The following is a 23,042-nucleotide window of genomic DNA, read 5'->3' on the forward strand; positions in this document are numbered from 1 at the left end:
CCCCCAGGCAGTAAGAAGCCAGACCTTGAAACTGCTAGGTCATTAAATGCTAATCAAGGTGGCCAACTGCAACATTCACACCTGCCTCAAACAGACAAGAGTTCTTTCTCCCACCCTGGACATTATTCCACAGGTATATATAAATCCCATTTTCCTAGTTTCCAACAGACCTCACAACCTCTGAGGATGCCTGCCATAGATGCAGGCGAAACGTCAGGAGAGAATGCTTCCGAAACATGGCCAGGTATATAAATCCCATTTTCCTAGTTTCCAACAGACCTCACCACCTCTGAGGATGCTTGCCAGAGATGCAGGCGAAACGTCAGGAGAGAAAGCTTCCGAAACATGGCCAGGTATATAAATCCCATTTTCCTAGTTTCCAACAGACCTCACAACCTCTGAGGATGCCTGCCATAGATGCAGGAGAAACCTCACAACCTTTGAGGATGCCTGCCATAGATGCAGGCGAAACGTCAGGAGAGAATGCTTCCGAAACATGGCCAGGTATATAAATCCCATTTTCCTAGTTTCCAACAGACCTCACAACCTCTGAGGATGCCTGCCATAGATGCAGGAGAAACCTCACAACCTTTGAGGATGCCTGCCATAAATGCAGGCGAAACGTCAGGAGAGAATGCTTCTGAAACATGGCCAAGTATATAAATCCCATTTTCCTAGTTTCCAACAGACCTCACAACCTCTGAGGATGCCTGCCATAGATGCAGGAGAAATGTCAGGAGAGAATGCTTCCGGAACAGGGCCAGGCAGCCTGGAAAATTTCATATTAAATGGCATTATGTTGATTTGCCTTTGCATAAAAGACATAAAGGAAGACGGTGGGACGTCTGAGACTCTTTGGGGGGAAATGGCATTTCTGGCTTGGTTTTTCTGGATTCCAGGCCACTCTTGGGTCCGATGAAGCCAAAAATGCTTATGAAAGATGCTACGGAAAGTGGTGGGACCCCCCTCCGCTCCTTGCAAGGCTCCTTGGCACCCCCTGGAAGATGGGCCTGGTGCAGAATCCCCCTTAATTTACTGTTCCTGCTTAACTTAATGGCAGCGGAAAGGCAAGGTGATAGGGGAAAAAATATGAGGCGGGATTTTCCGAATCCCCATTTCCTCTCCAGACAGCAAGAGAGCTCCTGGGGCCTGAACATCTGGGAAATTTAATTTTACCATTTCGGAGACCCGGCCCCCCTCCCTCCCTCCCTCCCTTCCCCCTCCCAAAGCTCCCTTGAACAAAGGGTGAGGGGCTGCCGCTTGATCCCAAACCTGGGTCTGTCCCCCAATATAAACACAGGCACAAAGTGGGGGTGGGTGCTCCCTATGCTCCAGAGTGCAAGACAGAGAAGAAGACCCAAATGTGGGGGCAACGGAGGGGAAACGTGGGTCCAACTCATAGGACAACAGCTTGGGAAATGTGCAAACTGGGCAAGGAGAAGGATGCCGTTGAGTGGCAGGGAATGCAAGAGCATCTTCTCCTTCACCTCCTGTTTGTTGTTGTTGTTGTTGTGGCCTTTGTGTTGTTTCTGATGTGCAGCCACTCTAAGCATCAATTCATCAGCATGGGGAAAGGCTGCACAAACATTGCCCTTACTTAGCTGCGGAGACAGGAGATGACTTAGAGCGCATAGCGATAAAAGTAAAGGTTGTGCCCTGACATTAAGTCCAGTCGTGTCCAACTCTGGAGGTTGGTGCTCATCTCCATTGCTAAACCAAGGAGCCAGCGTTGTCCATAGACACCTCCAAGGTCATGTGGCCACTGCATGGACTGCCGCTACCTTCCCGCCAGAGCGGTACCTATTGAGCTACTCACATTTGCATGTTTTCAAACAGCTAGGTTGGCAGAAGCTGGGCTTAACAATGGGAGCTCACTCTGCTCCCCAGATTCAAACCACTGACCTTTCCATCAGCGCTTTCTGCAGCTCAGCGGTTTAACCCGCTGCATCACCGGAGGCTCCTATAGTGCATATACACCTGTTAAAACTAAATTCAATGCCATCCCCAATACGCATCATATATTTAGAACCACAAAACGAAACACCCGTTCCTTCCACATTCTAATCACTACTGCACAGCCCCTAATGCCACATCAGTGTGAAGCCATAGCGATCAATATAGTCATTACTCTGAGATAACAACTAGAGGCCAGAACTGGGTTTAAGGGTTGTATTGGATCACACGTCGGACCCTTCCCAAGTGTCTAGGACTGTGTGATGTATCGGCGAATGATGCGTGCAGATCCCAGTACAGAGGCCTTTTGCAGATGGCAGATGGTAATCTTGTCAGCGCCGATTGTGTTTAAGTGCAGGCCAGTGCAGATTCCAGTAAGGTGGCCTTTTGCAGCTGGCGGGTGGCAATTTTGTCAGCGCCGATTGAGTTTAAGTGCAGGCCAAGATCTTTAGGCACTGCACCCAGTGTGCCGATCACCCATGGGACCCCCTTGATTGGATTGTGCCAGAGTCTTTGTTTGATCTTTAAATCCGTGTATCATGTCAGTTTTTCCAGTTGTTTCTCTTCAGTCCTGCCTGGGATTGCAGCATCAATGATCCATACTTGGTATTATTATTATTATTATTATTATTATTATTATTATTATTATTTGAAACACAACAAGGTGAGTCCACAGCAGACACTCTGCTGGCTGTTGTACTGGATCACACGTTGGACACTTCCCAAGTGTCTAGGACTGTGTGATGTCTCATGTCTCGGCGAATAATATGTGCAGATCCCAGTAAGGTGGCCTTTTGCAAATGGTAGATGGCAATCTTGTCAGAGCCGATTGTGTTTAAGTGCAGGCCAAGGTCTTGAGGCACTGCACCCAGTGTGCCGATCACCAATTGGACCCCCTTGACTGGTTTGTGCCAGAGTCTTTGCAGTTCAATCTTTAAATCCCCATATTGTGTCATCTTTTCCAGTTGTTTCTTTTCAATCCTGCTGTCACCTGGGATTGCAACATCAATGATCCATAGAATCATAGAGTTGGAAGGGACCTCATAGGCTATCCAGTCCAACTCCCTGCCAGGAAGCAGGAATATTGCATACTTTGTTTTTTAACACGATCATGAGGTCAGGAGTCTTGTGCTCCAAAACTGTCTGCCTGAATCCGGAAGTCCCAGAGTATCTTGATGTGTTCATTTTCTGTAACTTTTTCCAGCTTGGGAACCCACCAGTTCTTTGTCACAGGCTGATGGTGTTTGTGGTACAAGTTCCAATGAATCATCTGAGCAACGGTGTTGTGCCTCTGCTTGTAGTCTGTCTGCGTGATCTTCTTGCAGCAGCTGAGGATGGGATCTATTGTTTCACCTGCGTCCTTGCAGAGTCTACACTTGGGATCTGTCGTCGACTTTTCAATTCTGGCTTGGATGGCATTGGTTCGAAGGGCTTGTTCTTGGGCTGCCAGAATCAGGCCCTCCTTTGTCTCCTTTATATTATTATTATTATTATTATTATTATTATTATTATTATTATTATTATTATCACAGCAAGGTGAGTCCACAGCAGACACTCTGCTTGCTGTTGTATTGGATCACACGTCGGACACTTCCCAAGTGTCTAGGACTGTGCAATGTCTCGGCAAATGATGTGAGCAGATCCTAGTAAGGTGGCCTTTTGCAGATGGCAGATGGCAATCTTGTCAGTGCTGATTGTGTTTAAGTGCAGGTCAAGGTCTTGAGGCACTGCACCCAGTGTGCCCATCACCAATTGGACCCTCCTGACTGGTTTGTGCCAGAGTCTTTGCAGTTTGATCTTTAAATCCTCATATCATCTCAGCATTTCCAGTTGTTTCTCTGCAATCCTGCTGTCACCTGGGATTACAACATCAACAATCCATACTTGGTTTTTTAACACAATTGTGAGGTCAGGAGTATTATGCTTCAAAACGCTGTCTGTCTGAATCCGGAAGTCCCAGAGTAGCTTGACATGTTCATTTTCTGTAACTTTTTCAGGCTTGGGATCCCACCAGTTCTTTGTTGCAGGCAGATGGTGTTTGTGGCACAAGTTCCAATGGATCATCTGAGCAATGGTGTTGTGCCTCTGCTTGTAGTCTGTCTGCGTGATCTTCTTGCAGCAGCTGAGGATGGGATCTATTGTTTCACCTGCTTCCTTGCAGAGTCTACACTTGGGATCTGTCGTCGACTTTTCAATTCTGGCTTGGATGGCATTGGTTCGAAGGGCTTCTTCTTGGGCTGCCAGAATCAGGCCCTCCTTTGTCTCCTTTATATTATTATTATTATTATTATTATTATTATTATTATTATTATTATTATTATTATAATTAACACAGCAAGGTGAGTCCACAGCAGACACTCTGCTGGCTGCTGAATTGGATCACACGTCGGCCACGTCCCATGTGTCTAGAACCGTGTGATGTATCGGCAAATAACGTGTGCAGATCCCCGTAAGGTGGCCTTTTGATGCTTGCAAATGGTAATTTTGTCAGCTCCAATTGTGTTTAAGTGCAGGCCAAGGTCTTGAGACACTGCACACAGTGTGTCAATCACCACTGGGATCCCCTTGACTGGCTTGTGCCAGAGTCTTTGCAGTTTGATCTTTAAATCTTTCCAGTTGTTTCTCTTCAATCCTGCTGTCGCCTGGGATTGCAACACTGACGATCCATACTTATTATTATTATTGCTATTATTATTATTATTAGTCGAGACACATGTGATCATCATCCCTAAGTTTTGTTTCGGAGGCCAGAGTCTGAGATGCTCCAGGAACTGCACCAAAAGTGGCTATGGTCCGTATCTCTGGGAGAAGTGGCCAGTGATGATGGGGCAAAGTGGCCCTCGAAATGCAGAGGGGAGGGACTCCCAAGTCTGAAATGGGGACAAGGCCAGTCCCACACGAACCCAGGCAGAGGGTAGACCTACTTTGTTTGGACTGCTTCGGAGGAGCACCGTATGCAATGCAGTTGTCTAACCTTTTCTTCTTCTCCTTCTCCCATTTTGCAGAGCAAAGACCGAGACAGGAAGACGGCGATACGGAGCTAGGTGGCCATGGACTCAGGAGGGCAGCAGCCGATGCAGAGGAGGAGGAGAGGAAGGTGATGAGAAGAACGGCGAGATGGAGGAGCCCCCCAGGCAGAACAGCGCTTTCCGGCCTGCGCCCCTCTGGACGGCTGCTGCCCGGCACGGTGTGGTCCTGCCCCGGATGGATTCAGGGAACTGACCCAGACAAGAAAAGACTAAGCACCTTCGGGGCAGTTTGGGGTTGGTTTTGGAAAGACTTTGGGGAGTGGATTCGGTGGGCTTGGACCCTGGAAGGAGGCAGGAGGCCGAAGGACCATGCTCGGCTGGAGGGAGACCTGGGGCGAGGTGGGCAGGGCTTCAATGCGGACCCTCCTTTGCCCAAAGAGAGGGACGGCTGCAGGTTGCTCCATAAGACTCGCCTTGGCTCCAAACGCCACAGTCGAGGCATTGTTCCCTTGGGGGACGCAGGTGGAAGCGGACTCCTGGCCCGTGCGGGGTCGCTGTCAATACATGCTGGAGTTTCATGTCATTGAAAATAACCTAATATAAACCCTCATTGTTTGTATTATGGGAAGAGTCTGTTGTCCTTGCGAGGGGAGGGTCCGTCTTTGGTGGGATGCCTTGCTTCTTCTTTTCAGAAAGCTGGTTGCTCCTCTCCAGAACTAGGAAGTGTGTATGTGTGTGTTGTGTGAATGGGGAAGGTAGAAGCACATTGGAGTGCGGTGGGCCCAAGGAGGGCATGAAATGCACAGTAAAGGGGGTGAGGATGAGGATGATGATGGGTTGGCATCCGGGGATTTGGCAGTGCAGAGGGGGCATACATATTGAGCAGCTCCCTTGCAGGAGAGAAGGGCAGAGGAAATCACTTTCTAGTAGGAGCCCTGTGTTGTTTCCCAAAGCAGGAACACCTGTCCTCAAACACTTCACCAGTATAGTAAAGTCAGCAAGCAGTTTATTGAAGGATATATGTAAGCAAAGCAATAAAAATGATAGAAACAGTATAGTCCAAAACAGTATTTTCCATAGGCAACGAATAGTCCATGAACTTCAAGGTACAAAGGAAAAAACACAAGATCCAAGGATGCAAAATCTAAAATAACAAGACAGCATGGAGACTCAATACATAGAACAGGAACCTGGCAGAACTTGACTCATGAAACTAGAAATCCACTTGGAAACAAGTCCATCACGAAAGTTCAACGTTGGCGAGACTGAGCTAAAATCCTTTCACCATCTCATATAAAGCTTTTCCTGTTCTGTGAAACGAAAGGAAAGCATTCCATTTCCCTTTAATTATTTACTATTTATTTACTATATTTGTATACTGCTCTTCTCAGCCCTTGGGCGACTCAGAGCGGTTAACAATAGCAAAATTCAATGCTCAAAAACACAATAAAACAGTAGCATACAGTCAATATAAATCAATAAAACATCTCATTAGCGTCTCGTAGTTAAAATCGAAATCCTTTACAACCAGATAAGGATTTTTTTTATCTCTCTTTTCTAGCAGATGGGCTGACCTTCGGCAATCTTGAGAACTTTGTCTTAGTTTGCAATAGTCTTGTCTTCCATCTCCAAATGCATTAAATTCTGCGTCTGACAAATCATCTTCAGAAGACAGTTCCTCTGAGAAAGACTGTTGAGGGCCTCTCCCAGGAATGTGACCTTGTGAATCTCCACGAGACACCTTGGGTCTCTCATCTGGGCTTAACTCAGGACCAGGTAAACGCTCATCCCCATTACTAACAGACCCAGAGCAGGCTCAGAAAACTCTTCAGACAGTTCCTCTAAGAAAAACTGTTGAGGTCCTCTCCCAGGAATGTGACCTTGTGAATCTTCACAAGACACCTCGGGACTCTTGCCTGGGCTTAACTCAGGTCCAGGTAAACCCTCATCCCCATTACCAACAGACCCAGACCAGGCTCAGAAAACCCTTCAGACAGTTCCTCTGAGAAAGACTGTTGAGGTCCTCTCCCAGGAATGTGACCTTGTGAATCTTCACAAGACACCTCGGGACTCTTGCCTGGGCTTAACTCAGGTCCAGGTAAATCCTCATCCCCATTACCAACAGACCCAGACCAGGCTCAGAAAACTCTTCAGATAGTTCCTCTGAGAAAGACTGTTGAGGTCCTCTCCCAGGAATGTAACACCTCGGGACTCTTGCCTGGGCTTAACTCAGGCCCAGGCAAACCCTCATCCTCATTGCCAACAGAACCAGAACCAGAACCAGAAAACCTTTCATTCCCATCATAAACATCAGACACAATCACAGATTGAACTACAACAGATTATTGCATGGAATTCCCTGCCAAAAGATGGGGGGGGGGGCTCAGAAAAGCTTTCTTAAGGGACAAATAATTTGCAATGGAAGGAGAAAGAGGAGGAAGCTGATCCATTGTGACCGACCTTTGCTTTTCAAGAGGCCCTGTATGTATGTCCAGGGGCAGTTGAGTTCTTATTCCGTCGTTCCCCTGTTAGGAACATTATGCGCAAACGGGATCGAGAGAGGCAATTGCCACTCACATAAGAAGAGTATTGGATCACTTAGAAGGGGATAATTCAGACAGAACGTAGTGGGGATGGCGAGTATTTTAAAGGGGGGAATCCCATGCAGGTGTCGCTTTCTTAGTCCAAATGCTGGTCCCTGGAAGCAGGGTCTTCAAATGCCGAACTTCTCCGGAGGCACCCGCTGACATTTTAAGGACATTTCCATGGAACGGGGCCTTCTTGCAAGGATTCCTTCTCCTCCGCCAACTCTCGCCGCCATGATCGGCTTCTAGCGAAAGCATTTCCATGACAAATTATTTTTCCAGTGCTTCGCAATTCTCCCAAATATTCGGCACAGCTCGTGCTCCAAAACGTGCTGCTGGAGTTAGATCAGCCCAGTGGGAAGAAGATGACAATAAAGTGTGTATTTCGAAGGAGGATGGGAAGGGTCACCAAGAAGAAGAATTTCCAAAGAGACCGGGGCTATGAATAAGCGGGTCAAGGGAAGTAGGGCTCGCCCATGCCTTTTTGCAGGAATGGAAACTGTGTTGTTGGACTACAACTCCCACCCATCAAGGCTAACCGTAGCTATAGTTGAAGCCTGTTGGGAGCCTCAGTCCAAGAGCCAAGAATGCACGATTCCCAATCCTGTTCTTACATGGTCACAGGTTGAACTGCCAGATCCCTAAAAAGGGAGAAGCCACATGGAGCCACGTACCACATTCACCTTTCTTCTCTTTGCAGTCAAGTATTCAAGCCAAAAAGGATCATATGAAGCTCTCATCCAGCATTTCTCAACCTGGGGGTCAAGAGGGGGTGTCAGAGGGGTCACCAAAGACCATCAGACAGCACAGTGATTTCTGTTGGTCATGGGGGTTCTGTGTGGGAAAGTATGGCCCAATTCTATCATTGGTGGGATTCAGAATGCTCTTTGATTGGAGGTGAACTATAAATCCCAGCAACTACAACTCCCAAATGTCAAGGTCTATTTTCCCCAAACTCCACCGGTGTTCACATTTGGGCATATTGAGTATTCGTACCAGGTTTGGTCCAGATCCATCATTGTTTGAGTCCAGAGTCCCCTCTAGATGTAGGTGAACTACAACTCCAAAACTCAAGGTCAATGCCCACCAAATCCTTCCAGTATTCTCTGTTGGTCATGGGGATTCTGTGTGGGAGGTTTGACCCAATTCTATTGTTGGTGGAGTTCAGAATGCTCGTTGATGGTAGGTGAACTATAAATCCCAAGAACTAGAACTTTCAAATGTCAAGGTCTATTTTCCCCAAACTCTAGCAGTGTTTGTATTTGGGCATATTGAGTATTCGTGCCAAGTTTAGTCCAGATCCATCATTGTTTGAGACCACAGTGCTCCCTGGATGTAGATGAACTACAACTCCAAAACTCAAGGTCAATGCCCACCAAACCCTTCCAGTATTTTCTGTTGGTCTTGGGAGTTCTATGTGCCAAGCTTGGTTCAATTCCATCATTGGTGGAGTTCAGAATGCTCTTTGATTGTAGGTGAACTATAAATCCCAGCAACTACAACTCGCACATGTCAAAGTCTATTTTCTCCAAATTATTATTTTATTTTATTATTATTTACAGCATTTCTACCCTGCCCTTCTTAACCCTCAAGGGGGGACTCAGAGCGGCTAACACTGGCAACAATTTGATGCCGCAATATCACAATATAACAACAAAATAAAACCATAAAACACAGTAGATTAAAACAATAACATTAATTATACAAGCATAGCCGTTTCCATTATCATAACAGTCATCATATGGTCCAATTCAATGTCCAAAGTGCCGTTGTGCCTGCTACCCAAAAGCCTGGTTCCAAAACCACAATTTCCATTTTTTCCTAATGGAAAGGAGGGAGGATGCCGATCTAATCTCGCTGGGGAGCAAATTCCACAAGCAGGGGGCCACCACCAAGAAGGCCCTGTCTCTCGTCCCCACCAGACGCGTTTGTGAGGCCGGTGGGACCGAGAGCAGGGACTCTCCGGTGGATCTTAAACTACGAGGCAGAATCTAGAGGGAGATACGTTCGGACAAACTCCACCAGTGTTCACATTTAGGCACACTGAGTATTCGTCTAGATCTATCGTTGTTTGAGTCCACAGTTCTCGCTGGATGTAGGTGAACTACAACTCTGAAACTCAAGGTTAACCTTTAGTTTTGGGGTTTGAGTCCACAGTTCTCGCTGGATGTAGGTGAACTACAACTCCGAAACTCAAGGTTAACCTTTAGTTTTGGGGTTTGAGTCCACAGTTCTCGCTGGATGTAGGTGAACTACAACTCCGAAACTCAAGGTTAACCTTTAGTTTTGGGGTTTCAGTCCACAGTTCTCGCTGGATGTAGGTGAACTACAACTCCGAAACTCAAGGTTAACCTTTAGTTTTGGGGTTTGAGTCCACAGTTCTCGCTGGATGTAGGTGAACTACAACTCCGAAACTCAAGGTTAACCTTTAGTTTTGGGGTTTGAGTCCACAGTTCTTGCTGGATATAGGTGAACTCCAACTCCGAAACTCAAGGTTAACCTTTAGTTTTGGGGTTTGAGTCCACAGTTCTCGCTGGATATAGGTGAACTACAACTCCGAAACTCAAGGTTAACCTTTAGTTTTGGGGTTTGAGTCCACAGTTCTCGCTGGATATAGGTGAACTCCAACTCCGAAACTCAAGGTTAACCTTTAGTTTTGGGGTTTGAGTCCACAGTTCTCGCTGGATATAGGTGAACTCCAACTCCGAAACTCAAGGTTAACCTTTAGTTTTGGGGTTTGAGTCCACAGTTCTCGCTGGATATAGGTGAACTACAACTCCGAAACTCAAGGTTAACCTTTAGTTTTGGGGTTTGAGTCCACAGTTCTCGCTGGATATAGGTGAACTACAACTCCGAAACTCAAGGTTAACCTTTAGTTTTGGGGTTGTACTTCACCTACTTCCAGAGGTTGACAGTAGCAAAATATGAAGTAGCAATGGAAATAACTGTATGGTTGGGGGTCACCACAACATGAGGAACTGTATGATGGAGTCGTGGCATTAGGAAGGTTGAGAACCACTGCTGTACGTAATTTGTGCGCACAATGTTTCATAATTTGTACGCACAATGTTTCGTAATTTGTACGCACAATGTTTCGTAATTTGTACGCACAATGTTTCACGAATGAAACTAAGTTTGTGCACACTGCAAGGTTCTCTCAGCCAGCCAGAGATGTGAGCAATCTCAAAGTCTGGAGCATTTCGGGAGGCAGGAGGAGCGCAACCTTTCCCCTCCGTGGCAGCTGTGGATGTCATCATCCATCACAGGGCAGCAAAGAAGAGGAATTCGTTCCAAACAAAGCCAGAAGAAGACGCAACGGAGGAGCCCTCCTCCTCCTCTGGAAGAAGGAAAGGGCAGCCCACTGCCATTGAGTGCGCAATGCTTTCCATTGACCCGGCTCCAAGTCCCCGTTCTTCTTGGTGGGTCCCTCGGTCTCCATTTCCCTCGGCTCCACTCTCTTTCCGCTTGAAGTTAAGAAGCAGAGGTGCCTCCGTCACGGATCTGGGGCAAATTAGGGACCCCACAGCAACCTGAGCCTGGCCTGTCTCCATCAAGGCAGCATGGGTCTTCCCACTTTCTTCCCACACACATATTGACCCCACTGAAGACTGGGAGAAGGATCCTCTGACAAGCACCCATCTCTCTGTGAAGCCGGGCCAGAAGGTTGTTGGTCTAAGCCAGGCATGGCCCAACTTGGGCCCTCCCTCCAGGTGTTTTGGACTCCAACTCCCACCATTCCTAACAGCCTCAGGCCCTTTCCTTTCTCCCCCTCAGCCGCTTAAGCACACAATACTCCAGACTTCACTAAACCAGGCATGGGCCAAACAATGACAAAGCCAGTGGACCTGATAGGATCCCTTCTGCCATTCAGTATTATCCATCTGTCAAGAGAGCTTTGACAGATGGACATCCAGCCTAAAAGGGCCCTTCTGTACCAGGCATGGGCAAACTTGAGCCCTCCTCCCAGGTGCATTGGACTCCAACTCCCACCATTCCTAACCGCCTCAGGCCCTTTCCTTTCGCCCCTCAGCCACTTAAGCACACAATACTACAGACTTCACTAAACCAGGCATGGGCCAAACAATGACAAAGCCAGTGGACCTGATAGGATCCCTTCTGCCATTCAGTATTATCCATCTGTCAAGAGAGCTTTGACAGATGGACATCCAGCCTAAAAGGGCCCTTCCGTACCAGGCATGGGCAAACTTGAGCCCTCCTCCCAGGTGCATTGGACTCCAACTCCCACCATTCCTAACCGCCTCAGGCCCTTTCCTTTCGCCCCTCAGCCACTTAAGCACACAATACTACAGACTTCACTAAACCAGGCATGGGCCAAACAATGACAAAGCCAGTGGACCTGATAGGATCCCTTCTGCCATTCAGTATTATCCATCTGTCAAGAGAGCTTTGACAGATGGACATCCAGCCTAAAAGGGCCCTTCTGTACCAGGCATGGGCAAACTTGAGTCCTCCTCACAGGTGCATTGGACTCCAACTCCCACCATTCCTAACCGCCTCAGGCCCTTTCCTTTCGCCCCTCAGCCACTTAAGCACACAATACTACAGACTTCACTAAACCAGGCATGGGCCAAACAATGACAAAGCCAGTGGACCTGATAGGATCCCTTCTGCCATTCAGTACTATCCATCTGTCAAGAGAGCTTTGACAGATGGACATCCAGCCTAAAAGGGCCCTTCTGTACCAGGCATGGGCAAACTTGAGCCCTCCCCCCAGTGTTTTGGACTCCAACTCCCACCATTCCTAACAGCCTCGTGTCCTTTCCTTTCCCCCCTCAGCTGCTTAAGCAGCTGAGGGGGAAAAGGAAAGGGCCTGAGGCTATTAGGAATGGTGGGAGTTGGAGTCCAAAACACCTGGAGGGAGAGCCCAAGTTGGCCCATGTCTGTGCTATGAGTATGTCATCCACATAATGAAGGATGTTGTCCACGTACTAAAGGAAATGAGGGGGAAAGGAAGGGACCTGAGGCTGTTAGGAATGGTGGGAGTTGGAGTCCAAAATACCTGGAGGGGGGGGCAAGTTGGACCATGCCTGTGGTGTGAGTATGTTGTCCACATACTGAAGGATGTTGTCCACGTACTGAAGGAAATGAGGAGGGAAAGGAAGGGGTCTGAGGTTGTTAGGAATGGTGGGAGTTGGAGTCCAAAATACCTGGAGGGGGGGGCAAGTTGGACCATGCCTGTGCTGTATGTTGTCCACATACTGAAGGATGTTGTCCACGTACTGAAGGAAATGAGGGGGGAAAGGAAGGGGCCTGAGGTTGTTAGGAATGGTGGGAGTTGGAGTCCAAAACACCTGGAGGGAGGGCTCAAGTTTTCCCATGCCTGGTACAGAAGGGGCTTTTTAGGCTTGATGGCCATCTGTCAGGAGAACTTTGTTTGGGTAGTACTGAATGGCTGAAGGGATCCCATCAGGTCCGCTGGCTTTGTCCTTGTTTGGCCCATGCCTTGTTTAATGAAATCTTTTCCCCTGCCTGTGCTATGAGTATGTCCTCCACATACTGAAGGATGTTGTCCACGTACCAAAGGAAATGAGGGGGGAAAGGAAGGGGCCTGGGGCTGTTAGGAATGGTGGGAGTTGGGAGTCCAAAACACATGGAGGGAGGGCTCAAGTTTGCCCATACCTGGTACAGAAGGGCCCTTTTAGGCTTGATGTCCATCTGTCAAGAGAGCTGTGTTTGGATAGTACTGAATGGCAGAAGGGATCCCATCAGGTCCGCTGGCTTTGTCTTTGTTTGGCCCATGCCTGGTTCAATAAAATCTTTTCCCCTGCCTGTGCTATGAGTATGTCGTCCACATACTGACGGATGTTGTCCATGTACTGAAGGAAATGAGGGGGAAAGGAAGGGGCCTGGAACTGTTAGGAATGGTTGGCGTTGGAGTCCAAAACAGCTGGAGGGCCCAAGTTTGCCCATGCTTGATTTAAGCCAATGTGGGAGTTGAACACCAAAACATCTGGAGAGCTGAAGCTTGCCCATGCCTATGCACAGATAGAGGAAGGGTGACCCCTGGCTGGACAACTGTCCATGGGATGGGGATCTTGGGGTCAAGCTGAACACAAGCCAACATGAGTGTGATGCGGCAACTAAAAAAAGCCAATATATGATAGTTACGATCTAACGATTTGGAAGGATGTCCCATTGAGGAGAAAAGGAGGCAAACTTCAGGAAAAGGAATTCCATCTCAACATTAGGAATAATCAATGACAGTCAGAGCCATTCAATGGAGGAATCTGCTGCTGGTTGGGAATCCAATGGAATTCCAGCCAGTTGGATGGTTATTTGTCGTGTCAGAGCAACCAGTCCATTATATTACATTTCTAACAGAACAAAGCAAACAAACAGAAAAGTACAAAACTTGTGAGTTTGGTAGTTGGTTAAATGTCCTTTGACCAGTATCTGGCCACTTGGAGTGCCTCTGGTGTTGCTGCAAGAAGGTCCTTCATTGTGCATGTGACGGGGCTCAGGATGCATTGCAGCAGGTGGTCAGTGGTTTGCTCCTCTCCACACTTGCATGCTGAGGATTCCACTTTGTAGCCCCATTTCTTAAGGTTGGCCCTGCATCTCGTGGTGCCAGAACGCAGTCTGTTCAGTGCCTTCCAAGTCGCCCAGTCTTCTGTGTGCCCAGGAAGGAGTGTCTCATTTGGTATCAGCCATTGGTTGAGATGCTGAGTTTGAGCCTGCCACTTTTGGACTCTCGCTTGCTGAGGTGTTCCGGGAAGTGTCTCTGTAGATCTTAGAAAACTATTTCTAGATTTAAGTCGTTGACGTGCTGGCTGATACCCAAACAGGGGATGAGCTGGAGATGTCTCTGTCTTGGTCCTTTCACTATTGGCTGCTACTTCCCGGCGGATGTCAGGTGGTGCAATACCGGCTAAGCAGTGTAATTTCTCCAGTGGTGTAGGGCGCAGGCACCCCGTGATAATGCGGCATGTCTCATTAAGAGCCACATCCACTGTTTTAGTGTGGTGAGATGTGTTCCACACTGGGCATGCAGTTGGATGGTCATCTGCCAGGAGGGCTTGGATGGTGTCTTCCAGCCTGAAAGAATGGGGTTGGACTGGATGGCCCTGAGGTCTAGGACTTTTTGATTCTAAGGGGGAAGTGTGGGTGACTGCAGTCCTTCCACCCCTATGGCTTGCATGAGGGCCACGTGGCTAATAGGAGGGGGCCCGATGAGTCGAAGCAGCAAGCAAAATGCCTGTGAGGTGCTTGTGTTTGGAGCCAGCCTCCCCCCACACTATGTCTGCTTGCGGGCCCCCTCCTCCCCCCACTTTCCTTGAAGCAGGCCTCCTGCCAGAGACCCTTCGGCAACAAAGGCACACAGCTGGCAAGCTATTAAAAGAACACAGGTGACAATTATAGGATGGCTATTAAAGCGGCGAAGGTCTCCGAGAAGAAAGGGAAACTCTCCTCTTGCGCACCTTTGCAGCGGCCCTTGAAAGGCGCTGCCCTGGGGGGCAGCCCTCTCGCTAATGGTGGCGCTGATGGGGGCCTTCGAGGGGCTCTCCTTCGAGGCCCAGGCTGGAAAAACCCAGGGAACCAGCCGACGGATGATGCCTTGCTGGTCCCAGTTCTGCCAGGGCTGTGTGGGAGCCGTTTGGGGCGTTGATTGGAAACAGCACGGGAACAAAAGGCCTGAATTAAAGCAAACGTCCCGCTTTGTAATCCACACCTTTCCAGAGCAAGTCTGCCCATGAACCAAAAACCAAAGCTTGATGGAAGGGCTGTGGCTTTGTGCAAGAACACACATTTGCAAGCGCCAGCCAAGAGCTAGAGATTACAAACAGGGTTTGCAGAGAGCGGTGCTAATAGCATCAAGGCGTACAAGAAATAAAATCCGAAAATGCACCAGGAGCTGATAGGCAGCGAGGGAGGCACTTGGACCAGGGGATGAGAACACTACGCCACACCATTTTGGTTCCTAATTTTTGTAAATGTCATTTCCTAATTCTATCATCAAAACATGGAAAAAGTTTATTAAACTGCAAAAACTTTGTTTTTGTGGTAGGAAGGGACATGATCCTGCAGCAGATTTTGCTATAGTTTTGCAATTTTTTTTGTCGTGTCAGGAATGACTTGAGAAACTGCAAGTCGCTTCTGGTGTGAGAGAATTGGCCGTCTGCAAGGACGTTGCCCAGGGGACGCCCGGATGATTTGATGTTTTTATCATCCTTGTGGGAGGCTTCTCTCCTGTCCCCGTATGAGAAGCTGGAGCTGATAGAGGGAGCTCATCCGCCTCTCCCTGGATTCGAACCTGCGACCTGTACTGACAGTACTGACCTTCCTGCCGGCACAGGGGTTTAACCCACTGTGCCACCGGGGGCTCCTAGTTTTGCAATGAATATCTGATAGAGCAGGCCTGGGCCACCTTTGGCCCTCCCTCCAGGTGTTTTGGACTTCAACTCCCATCATCCCTAACAGCCTCATCTCTTTCCTTTCCCCCCTAAGCTGCTCAAGGAAAAGAAAGGGGACTGAGGCTGTTAGGAATGGTGGGAGTCCAAAACACCTGGAGGGTCAAAGTGTGCCCATGCCTGCTATACTCCCAGGCAGTATATTAGGAGCAGTCACTTTGGAGACCAGAGCAAAACAGAGTCAAATCTGTTCATTGATCTTCACTATGGAAGATATTGGGAGAACTGTTGTCACAACTATGGTCAACTGGCTTTGACTTAGAGCAACCCTTTGGAGCAGAGACCTCCACGTCACCCTTGTCCTTTCCAGGTCAACCTAGGTCTTGCCAACTCACGGCAGCGGCTGTTGCTCCTTGAAGCAGTCAATCCAACTGCAGCACAAGAATTGTGCATTGGGGCAAAAGGCCATATATAAAAGCCTCCAGTAGAAGCAGGGAGGGAAAAAATACTCAAGGAGTTTTGAGAAAAGGTTGGATAATATTTTTCAAATGTTGAGAAATCCTGTTGGGAAAGAAGAATCCTTGGGAAGAACGTGGGCATCCGTTGGGAGAACCTAAGCACCCTTTGGAAGAATGTCAGCATCCTTTGGAAGAACGTAGGCATCCTCAGGAAGAACCTGGGCATCCTTTGGAAGAACCTAAGCACTCTTTGGAAGAACCTGGGCATCCTTTGAAAGAACCTAAGCACTCTTTGGAAGAACCTGGGCATCCTTTGGAAGAACCTAAGCACTCTTTGGAAGAACCTGGGCATCCTTTGAAAGAACCTAAACACCCTTTGGAAGAACTTCAGCACCCTTTGGAAGAACCCAAGCACCCTTTGGAAGAACTTGAACATCGTTCGGAAGACCCTAAGCACTCTTTGGAAGAACCCGGGCATCCTTTGGAAGAACCTGAGCATCTTCTGGAAGAACCTGGGCATCCTTTGGAAGAATCTAAGCACCCTTTGGAAGAACCTGGGCATCCTTTGAAAGAACCTAAGCACCCTTTGGAAGAACCCAAGAACCCTTTGGAAGAACTTGAACATTGTTTGGAAGAACCTAAGCACTCTTTGGAAGAACCTAAGCATCCTTTGAAAGAACCTTGGGCATCCTTTGGAAGAACTTCAGCATCCTTTGGAAGAACCTGGGCATCCTTTGGAAGAACCTAAACACCCTTTGGAAGAACTTCAGCACCCTTTGGAAGAACCTAAGCACTCTTTGGAAGAACCCGGGCATCCTTTGGAAGAACCTGAGCATCTTTTGCAAGAACCTGGGCATCCTCGGGAAGAACCTGGGCATCCTTTGGAAGAATCTAAGCACCCTTTGGAAGAACCTTGGCATCCTTTGGAAGAACCTGGCCATCCTTTGGAAGCAACCTTGAAGCTTCCCATTTACACCCATCTTTGCAGCAATTCTACTCTTTATCACAGTCCCGTTCTGCCAATTTCTTTGAAAGGGAAGGCGGGTGCTCAGTGCAAATAGCTTTCCCTTGCTCTCTTGTTTATTTTCTGGGGGTGTCCCATTGGGAGAGAGCCGGAAAACCCCAGCGGGACACTCCCTCAGAGAGGAGCACCCAAGTGGGAATATCTGGTCTTTTCAGGGCTCCTAAATCCCTTTGCCAGAGACGAGGATGCCTTCCCTGACGCAGAGAGGATGCGAAGGGCCCTGGTCCTGGCAGATGGGAAAGCGCTCTCTTCTTCTCTCTCTGGGCCTCCGGGAAAGGAGTGGCCGATGGGCCCCCACCAGACACAACACTGAGCAACGTGCGGCTCTCCGGATGACGTTGGGCTGCAACCCCTAGCATTTCTCATTATGGGATACTCCGGCCTTGCAGATGAGCCTAGGAGTCTATGGAGCATTCCTTAACGTCATAACACCAATATTCAGCATGACCCATGACTGCTCAGAGGTTTGTTTCAATGCCTATAAAACAGCATGGCTTGATTTAGAGGTGAAATGCCCACTGGCCTTTTCTGTCTCAACAGGAAGCCCAACTCAGGTAGGAAAGCTTCATTTACAAAGAACAAGTACAAGCCGCCATATCGGTTCATTGTCAGATCTGGCAGCCTTTTGTGACATTACGATATTTGCAGATCATACAATTGAAGTACTAACAAAATCATACACAACCTATAAACTATCTACAGACCCACCAAAAAAATCCAACAAATGCTCTATTCAGCAAAGGACAAGAGGGATCCTCACCTCTGCAGGAGTCGGACGTATACCATGCAGTCGTGGACAAGTCTCCATAGGGACCACCAAACACCATCATTGCCCAGGCATAAATCAAGGAACACGAAAGTCACTGCAGACTACGTCAACCAGAAAAGTCAGCCATAGCAGAGCACCTGATGAACCAACCTGGACACAGCATATTATTTGAGAACACAGAAATGCTGGACCATTCTCGCAATCACTATACTCAGAAAACAGAGCCATTTCAGACAGGAAAAACTCAAGGCCAGCTAATCACCTCCCAACAAAGGATTCCCCCATGCAGCAATCAGCCAGGCTTTGAAGCTGCAAGGCCATTCGATGCTAATCTATCTATCTATCTATCTATCTATCTATTTATTTATTTATTGCAAAGTTTTATATACCGAGCTTCTGACCTCATAAGAGGGACTCAGCCCGGTTTCCAACCATAAAAACACATACAATTGGTAATATATCAAAATACACATTACAATAAAACATTAAAAAAGCACATATATTTAAAACTACAGTGGTCAGTCGTCATACTAAAATCAAATATACACCGTCTTCCATCCAGATCATGGTCTCATTCTTCGAAAGCCCGTCTCCATAACCACGACTTCACCTGTTTCCTGAATGTCAGGATTGTTGGGGCGGTTCTAACCTCTGGCGGGAGAGAGTTCCAGAGTCGCGGGGCCACTACCGAGAAGGCCCTGTCCCTCGTCCCCACCAGCCGCGCTTGTGAGGCCGGCGGGACCGAGAGTAGGGCCCCTCCAGACGATCTCCAGACGTTCAGCAGTGGAACTCTCTGCCCCGGAGTGTGGTGGAGGCTCCTTCTTTGGAAGCTTTTAAGCAGAGGCTGGATGGCCATTTGTCAGGGGTGATTTGAATGCAATATTCCTGCTTCTTGGCAGAATGGAGTTGGACTGGATGGCCCAAGAGGTCTCTTCCAACTCTTTGATTCTATGATTCTATGATTCTACGATCTTGATGGTTCGTAGGGGAGAATACGTTCAGAGAGGTAAACCGGGGCGGAGTCGTTTAGGGCTTTATAGGTTAACACCAGCACTTTGAATTGTGCTCGGAAGCTAATTGGCAGCCAGTGGAGCTGGTGTAACAGCGGAGTGGTGTGCTCCCTGTACCCAGCACCCGTTAGTAATCTGGCTGCCGCGCGTTGTACTTGCTACAGCTTCCGGGCAGTCTTCAGAGGCAACCCCACATAGAGAGCGTTGCAGTAATCTAAACGGGATGTAACCAAAGCGTGAACTACCGTGGCCAAGTCAGCCTTCCCAAGGTACGGGCGCAGCTGGCGCACAAGATGCACACCTGCCTCAAACAGACAAGAGTTCTTTCTCCCATCCTGGGCTTTCCACAGATATATAAAATCCAATTTGTCCTAGTTTTCAACAGACCTCACAACCTGGAATAGATGTGGGTGAAACGTCAGGTGAGAATGTTTTTGGAACATGGACAGACATCCCGGAAAACTCACAGCAACCCAGTGATTCTGGTCATGATAGCTTTCGATAACACGCTGTTGAGGAGTTACGAAGGTGGAGGCATTACTTTTCATGCAATCCTCGTAGCAGGCATGGTCCAACTTTGGCCGGCCCTCCAGGTGTTTTGGACTTCAACTCCCGCAATTCCTAACAGCCTACCGGCTGTTAGGAATTGCGGGAGTTGAAGTCCAAAACACCTGGAGGGCCGGCCAAAGTTGGACCATGCCTGGACTAAGTGTTTTATGTGGATAGTACTTCAGGAGGGATGCCAGAGCCAGGCTTCCTCGCTTTGCTGGGATTTGAAACGCAGGCAAGCCATGCGCTGGCTCTGTTTACAAGCCCCCAAGTTCCTTTTCCCTCGGGGCCGGTGAAATCTTCAAATGCGGAAAAACACACAACTAGCGTGCAGGAGCCCACAAACACACCCATGGGGTCAGGGTCACGTTGCAAGCCCCCCTCCCTGTAAAAAACCAGGGCTTCTCCAACGCCACGGATGGACGGAGAGTTTTCCACAAGGCTACGGACTCCTCCGTGCTCCCCCCTCCCCAAATAAAGAGCTGTGGAAACAGGAAGCCAGGGGGGTAATTGGGGAGGAAGCTCTCAAAGCCAAGCCATTACGGGGCGGTGGGGAAAAGTGTGTGTGTGTGTGGGGGGGGGGGGGGGCACATGCAGAAATGCAGCCAATCCTTTCAGAAGCAAACAAAATAAAAACACATTCTAATGGCAGGTTCAATACCGAGAGAAACCTGAGCCCCCATTTCCTCCTCCTAATCCTTCAGGAACCCACAGATGGAGGGATGGAATGGGGGGGGGGGGGAGAAATGGGTGGATAGGGGGAAGGAGGTGGAAGCCTGCCTCCTGTGCTCCCCAAAACACCTTCAACCCCACTGTCTTTGCTTCTGGCAAGAGGCAAAGGCTGGAGAAGGAGAAGCACCCAGTCCCCGAGTTCAGGACACAGCGGTGTTTCAGGACACAGCGGTGTCAAGCGGTGTTTCAAAGAATAGCTTCTTTGGTTTAAGAGGCCTCCTGCCGGGTGCCTCATTAGATCAAGCAACATTTGGGACTGTGGCTGTGCCTTGGCAGAATTCCTGTGTTTCATGGCCGGTAATCCCAGAGGCTTGTATTTATCAAGTTCATGGTTAGTAAAAGACTAACAGGTTCCTGGTTCTTGTATTGTGGCTTTTGAAATTTTGCTCAAGTTCAGAGATTCTACTGACTGCTGTGTTTTTCTGTGGCTTTTTGACTTTGCATTTACCTTTCTTTTGTAACCAGTTTTTCATCAATAAACAAGGATTGCTTTTCCTACAGTCCAGTGTGGTGGATTTAATCTTATGGTCTCGTTTCTTGAACTGGGATGCAACAGCACTCAGCCGCAGAATATAAAACAAAACTGACATCAAACACTGTTGCAGGTTCAAGACAACACCATAATCAAAAGGTCCAGTCCAGTGGTCAAACGCTGAGAGTTCAATGAGCAAAGTCCAGGGATCATGAGTCTATACCAGGGGTCCTCAAACTACGGCCCGGGTCATTTACCCGGCCCTCGCTCAGGGTCAACCTAAGTCTGAAATGATTTGAAAGCACACAACAACAACAACAACAACAACAATCCTATCTCATCAGCCAAAAGCAGGCCCACACTTCCCATTGAAATACTAATAATACTAATATTTGTTAAAGTTGTTCTTCATTTTAATTGTTGTATTGTTTTTAAGTGTTTTTTGTACTACAAATAAAATATGTGCAGTGTGCATAGAAATTCATTCATGTTTTTTTTCAAATTATAATCCGGCCTTCCAACAGTTTGAGGGACTGTGACCTGGCCCTCTTTAAAAGGTTTGAGGACCCCTGGTCTATACCATAGTCCAAAGCCAGTTCAAAGATTCAAGGTTCCAGGGTTTTAAGAGTTCAGGAGACAGGTCAGGATACCGCAAATCCACAAAGCTGGGGGAAAACCAGCAGTATCTACCACCAAGATAAGGCAAATACTTTTATTCTGAAGATCAGTTCCAAGGCTTATATCCAGAAACACCCAACTGCAACCTACCTCTTGTATACCTCCACACTTAATTGCTTTCACCCAGGAACTCTTACTTACAGATTACTCAACCCTTTAGAATTAAGACTTACATTAACCCTTCCATCACCAACCACCATCAACTGCAGAACGTAATACATGACAGCTGAGCACTGGGAACGGGGAGGAAAGCCCATGCCAGAAACGGCTGGCCATTTCCCAGCCCAAATACTCATGAACGGAAGACATTATTGATGGGTGCGTTGGCTTATTAATAAAAGACCCTCCTCATAAATGCATGGCAGAGTAACTTTTTAGCAGCAGATTGACCCAGTTTGTGCCTGAAATCCATGCCTTCCAACCTGAAGCATTGGATGCCTATGCAAAGAAGGTGATAGCCAAGGGTAGTGTTGGAAGAGCTAGTGAACGACCTTGAGTCACCCCAAGGCTGAGAAAGGCTTTATACAAATGTGGTAAATGAATAAATAAATGAAAACCTTGCTCCGTGTTGCATATACTGATTTGGAAAAAGTTAGGGCAACCTGGACATGGCTATGCTACCATACAGCATGGTGTTGTGGGCTTCTTTCACAAAGACAAACTGTCTTTCAAGTCCAAAGATGTCCTTCAGAGAGGCAGGAGCATTTGTGAAGGATACGCCGAGCTTTTGGACAAATGTGCAGCATTGCAGAGGCTGGATGGCCATCTGTCAGTGGTGATTTGAATGCAATGTTCCTGCTTCTTGGCAGGAGGTTGGACTGGATTGCCCATGAGGTCTCTTCTATGATTCTATGAGTGCAGTGCATGAATTGATCTGGTTATTCTGAAGGCCATGGCTACAGATCTGGACAGACCTTTCCTGGAAGGCCAAGCTGCTCTATAGGTTAGTTGTTGAAGCCGCAAATGGGATTGGTGCAGCATGCAGCAGCCCCTCTGTTGAAGTGGGGTAGGAGTGCCTGGCTTCGACAACTTTGTCCCCAAACGCCGGGCTCAGGGGTGGGTTGGGTGGGCGGTGAGCGAATGAGCTGCCACCTCTGCCACATGATCCATCACAAGGTGCTTACGGCCTGAGTCACCGCTTCGCACCTGCGTGGCTGCCAAGAAACACATGTGGGCCCCTCTCTGGGGAGCAAAAAAGGGGGGGATGGCTTGGCAGCCCTTTCTTCCCCTGATTTAGCTGCTGTGGGGCTGTCCCCCTCCTCCTCCCCAGCCCCCAAGGGAAGGGGCCAGCACTCGCCAGGTGGGAGAGGCGCCTGCAGTCCTGGGCGGCTCAGAAAGCCAAGGAGATCCTCAGCTGCGTTGATAAGAGGAGAGTGTCCAGATTGAGGGAAGTCATGGTCCTGCTCTGTTCTGCTGTGGAATAACCCTGAGTCCAGTGATGGACAACACAATTCCAGAAGGACAGGGACAGTGT

At 48.3% G+C, this 23,042-nt stretch overlaps 2 protein-coding genes across 2 annotated transcripts in view; one reads left to right on the plus strand and one right to left on the minus strand.

Annotated features, from left to right (window-relative positions):
* SCX (scleraxis bHLH transcription factor) overlaps window positions 1-5,542 on the plus strand; it is a 33,359-nt gene extending 27,817 nt beyond the window's left edge. The window contains exon 2 of the mRNA XM_060776028.2: window positions 4,959-5,542. Within this exon, the coding sequence (XP_060632011.2) occupies window positions 4,959-4,997 (39 nt within the window). The 3' untranslated portion in view covers window positions 4,998-5,542. The remainder of the gene's footprint in view (window positions 1-4,958) is intronic.
* Window positions 1-23,042, minus strand: part of BOP1 (BOP1 ribosomal biogenesis factor) — a 164,775-nt gene that overhangs the window by 64,893 nt on the left and 76,840 nt on the right. The gene's annotated exons all lie outside the window — the stretch shown is intronic.

Source organism: Anolis sagrei, chromosome 4, assembly GCF_037176765.1.
Source record: "Anolis sagrei isolate rAnoSag1 chromosome 4, rAnoSag1.mat, whole genome shotgun sequence".
In the NCBI taxonomy this organism is placed as follows: Eukaryota; Metazoa; Chordata; class Lepidosauria; order Squamata; family Dactyloidae; genus Anolis; species Anolis sagrei.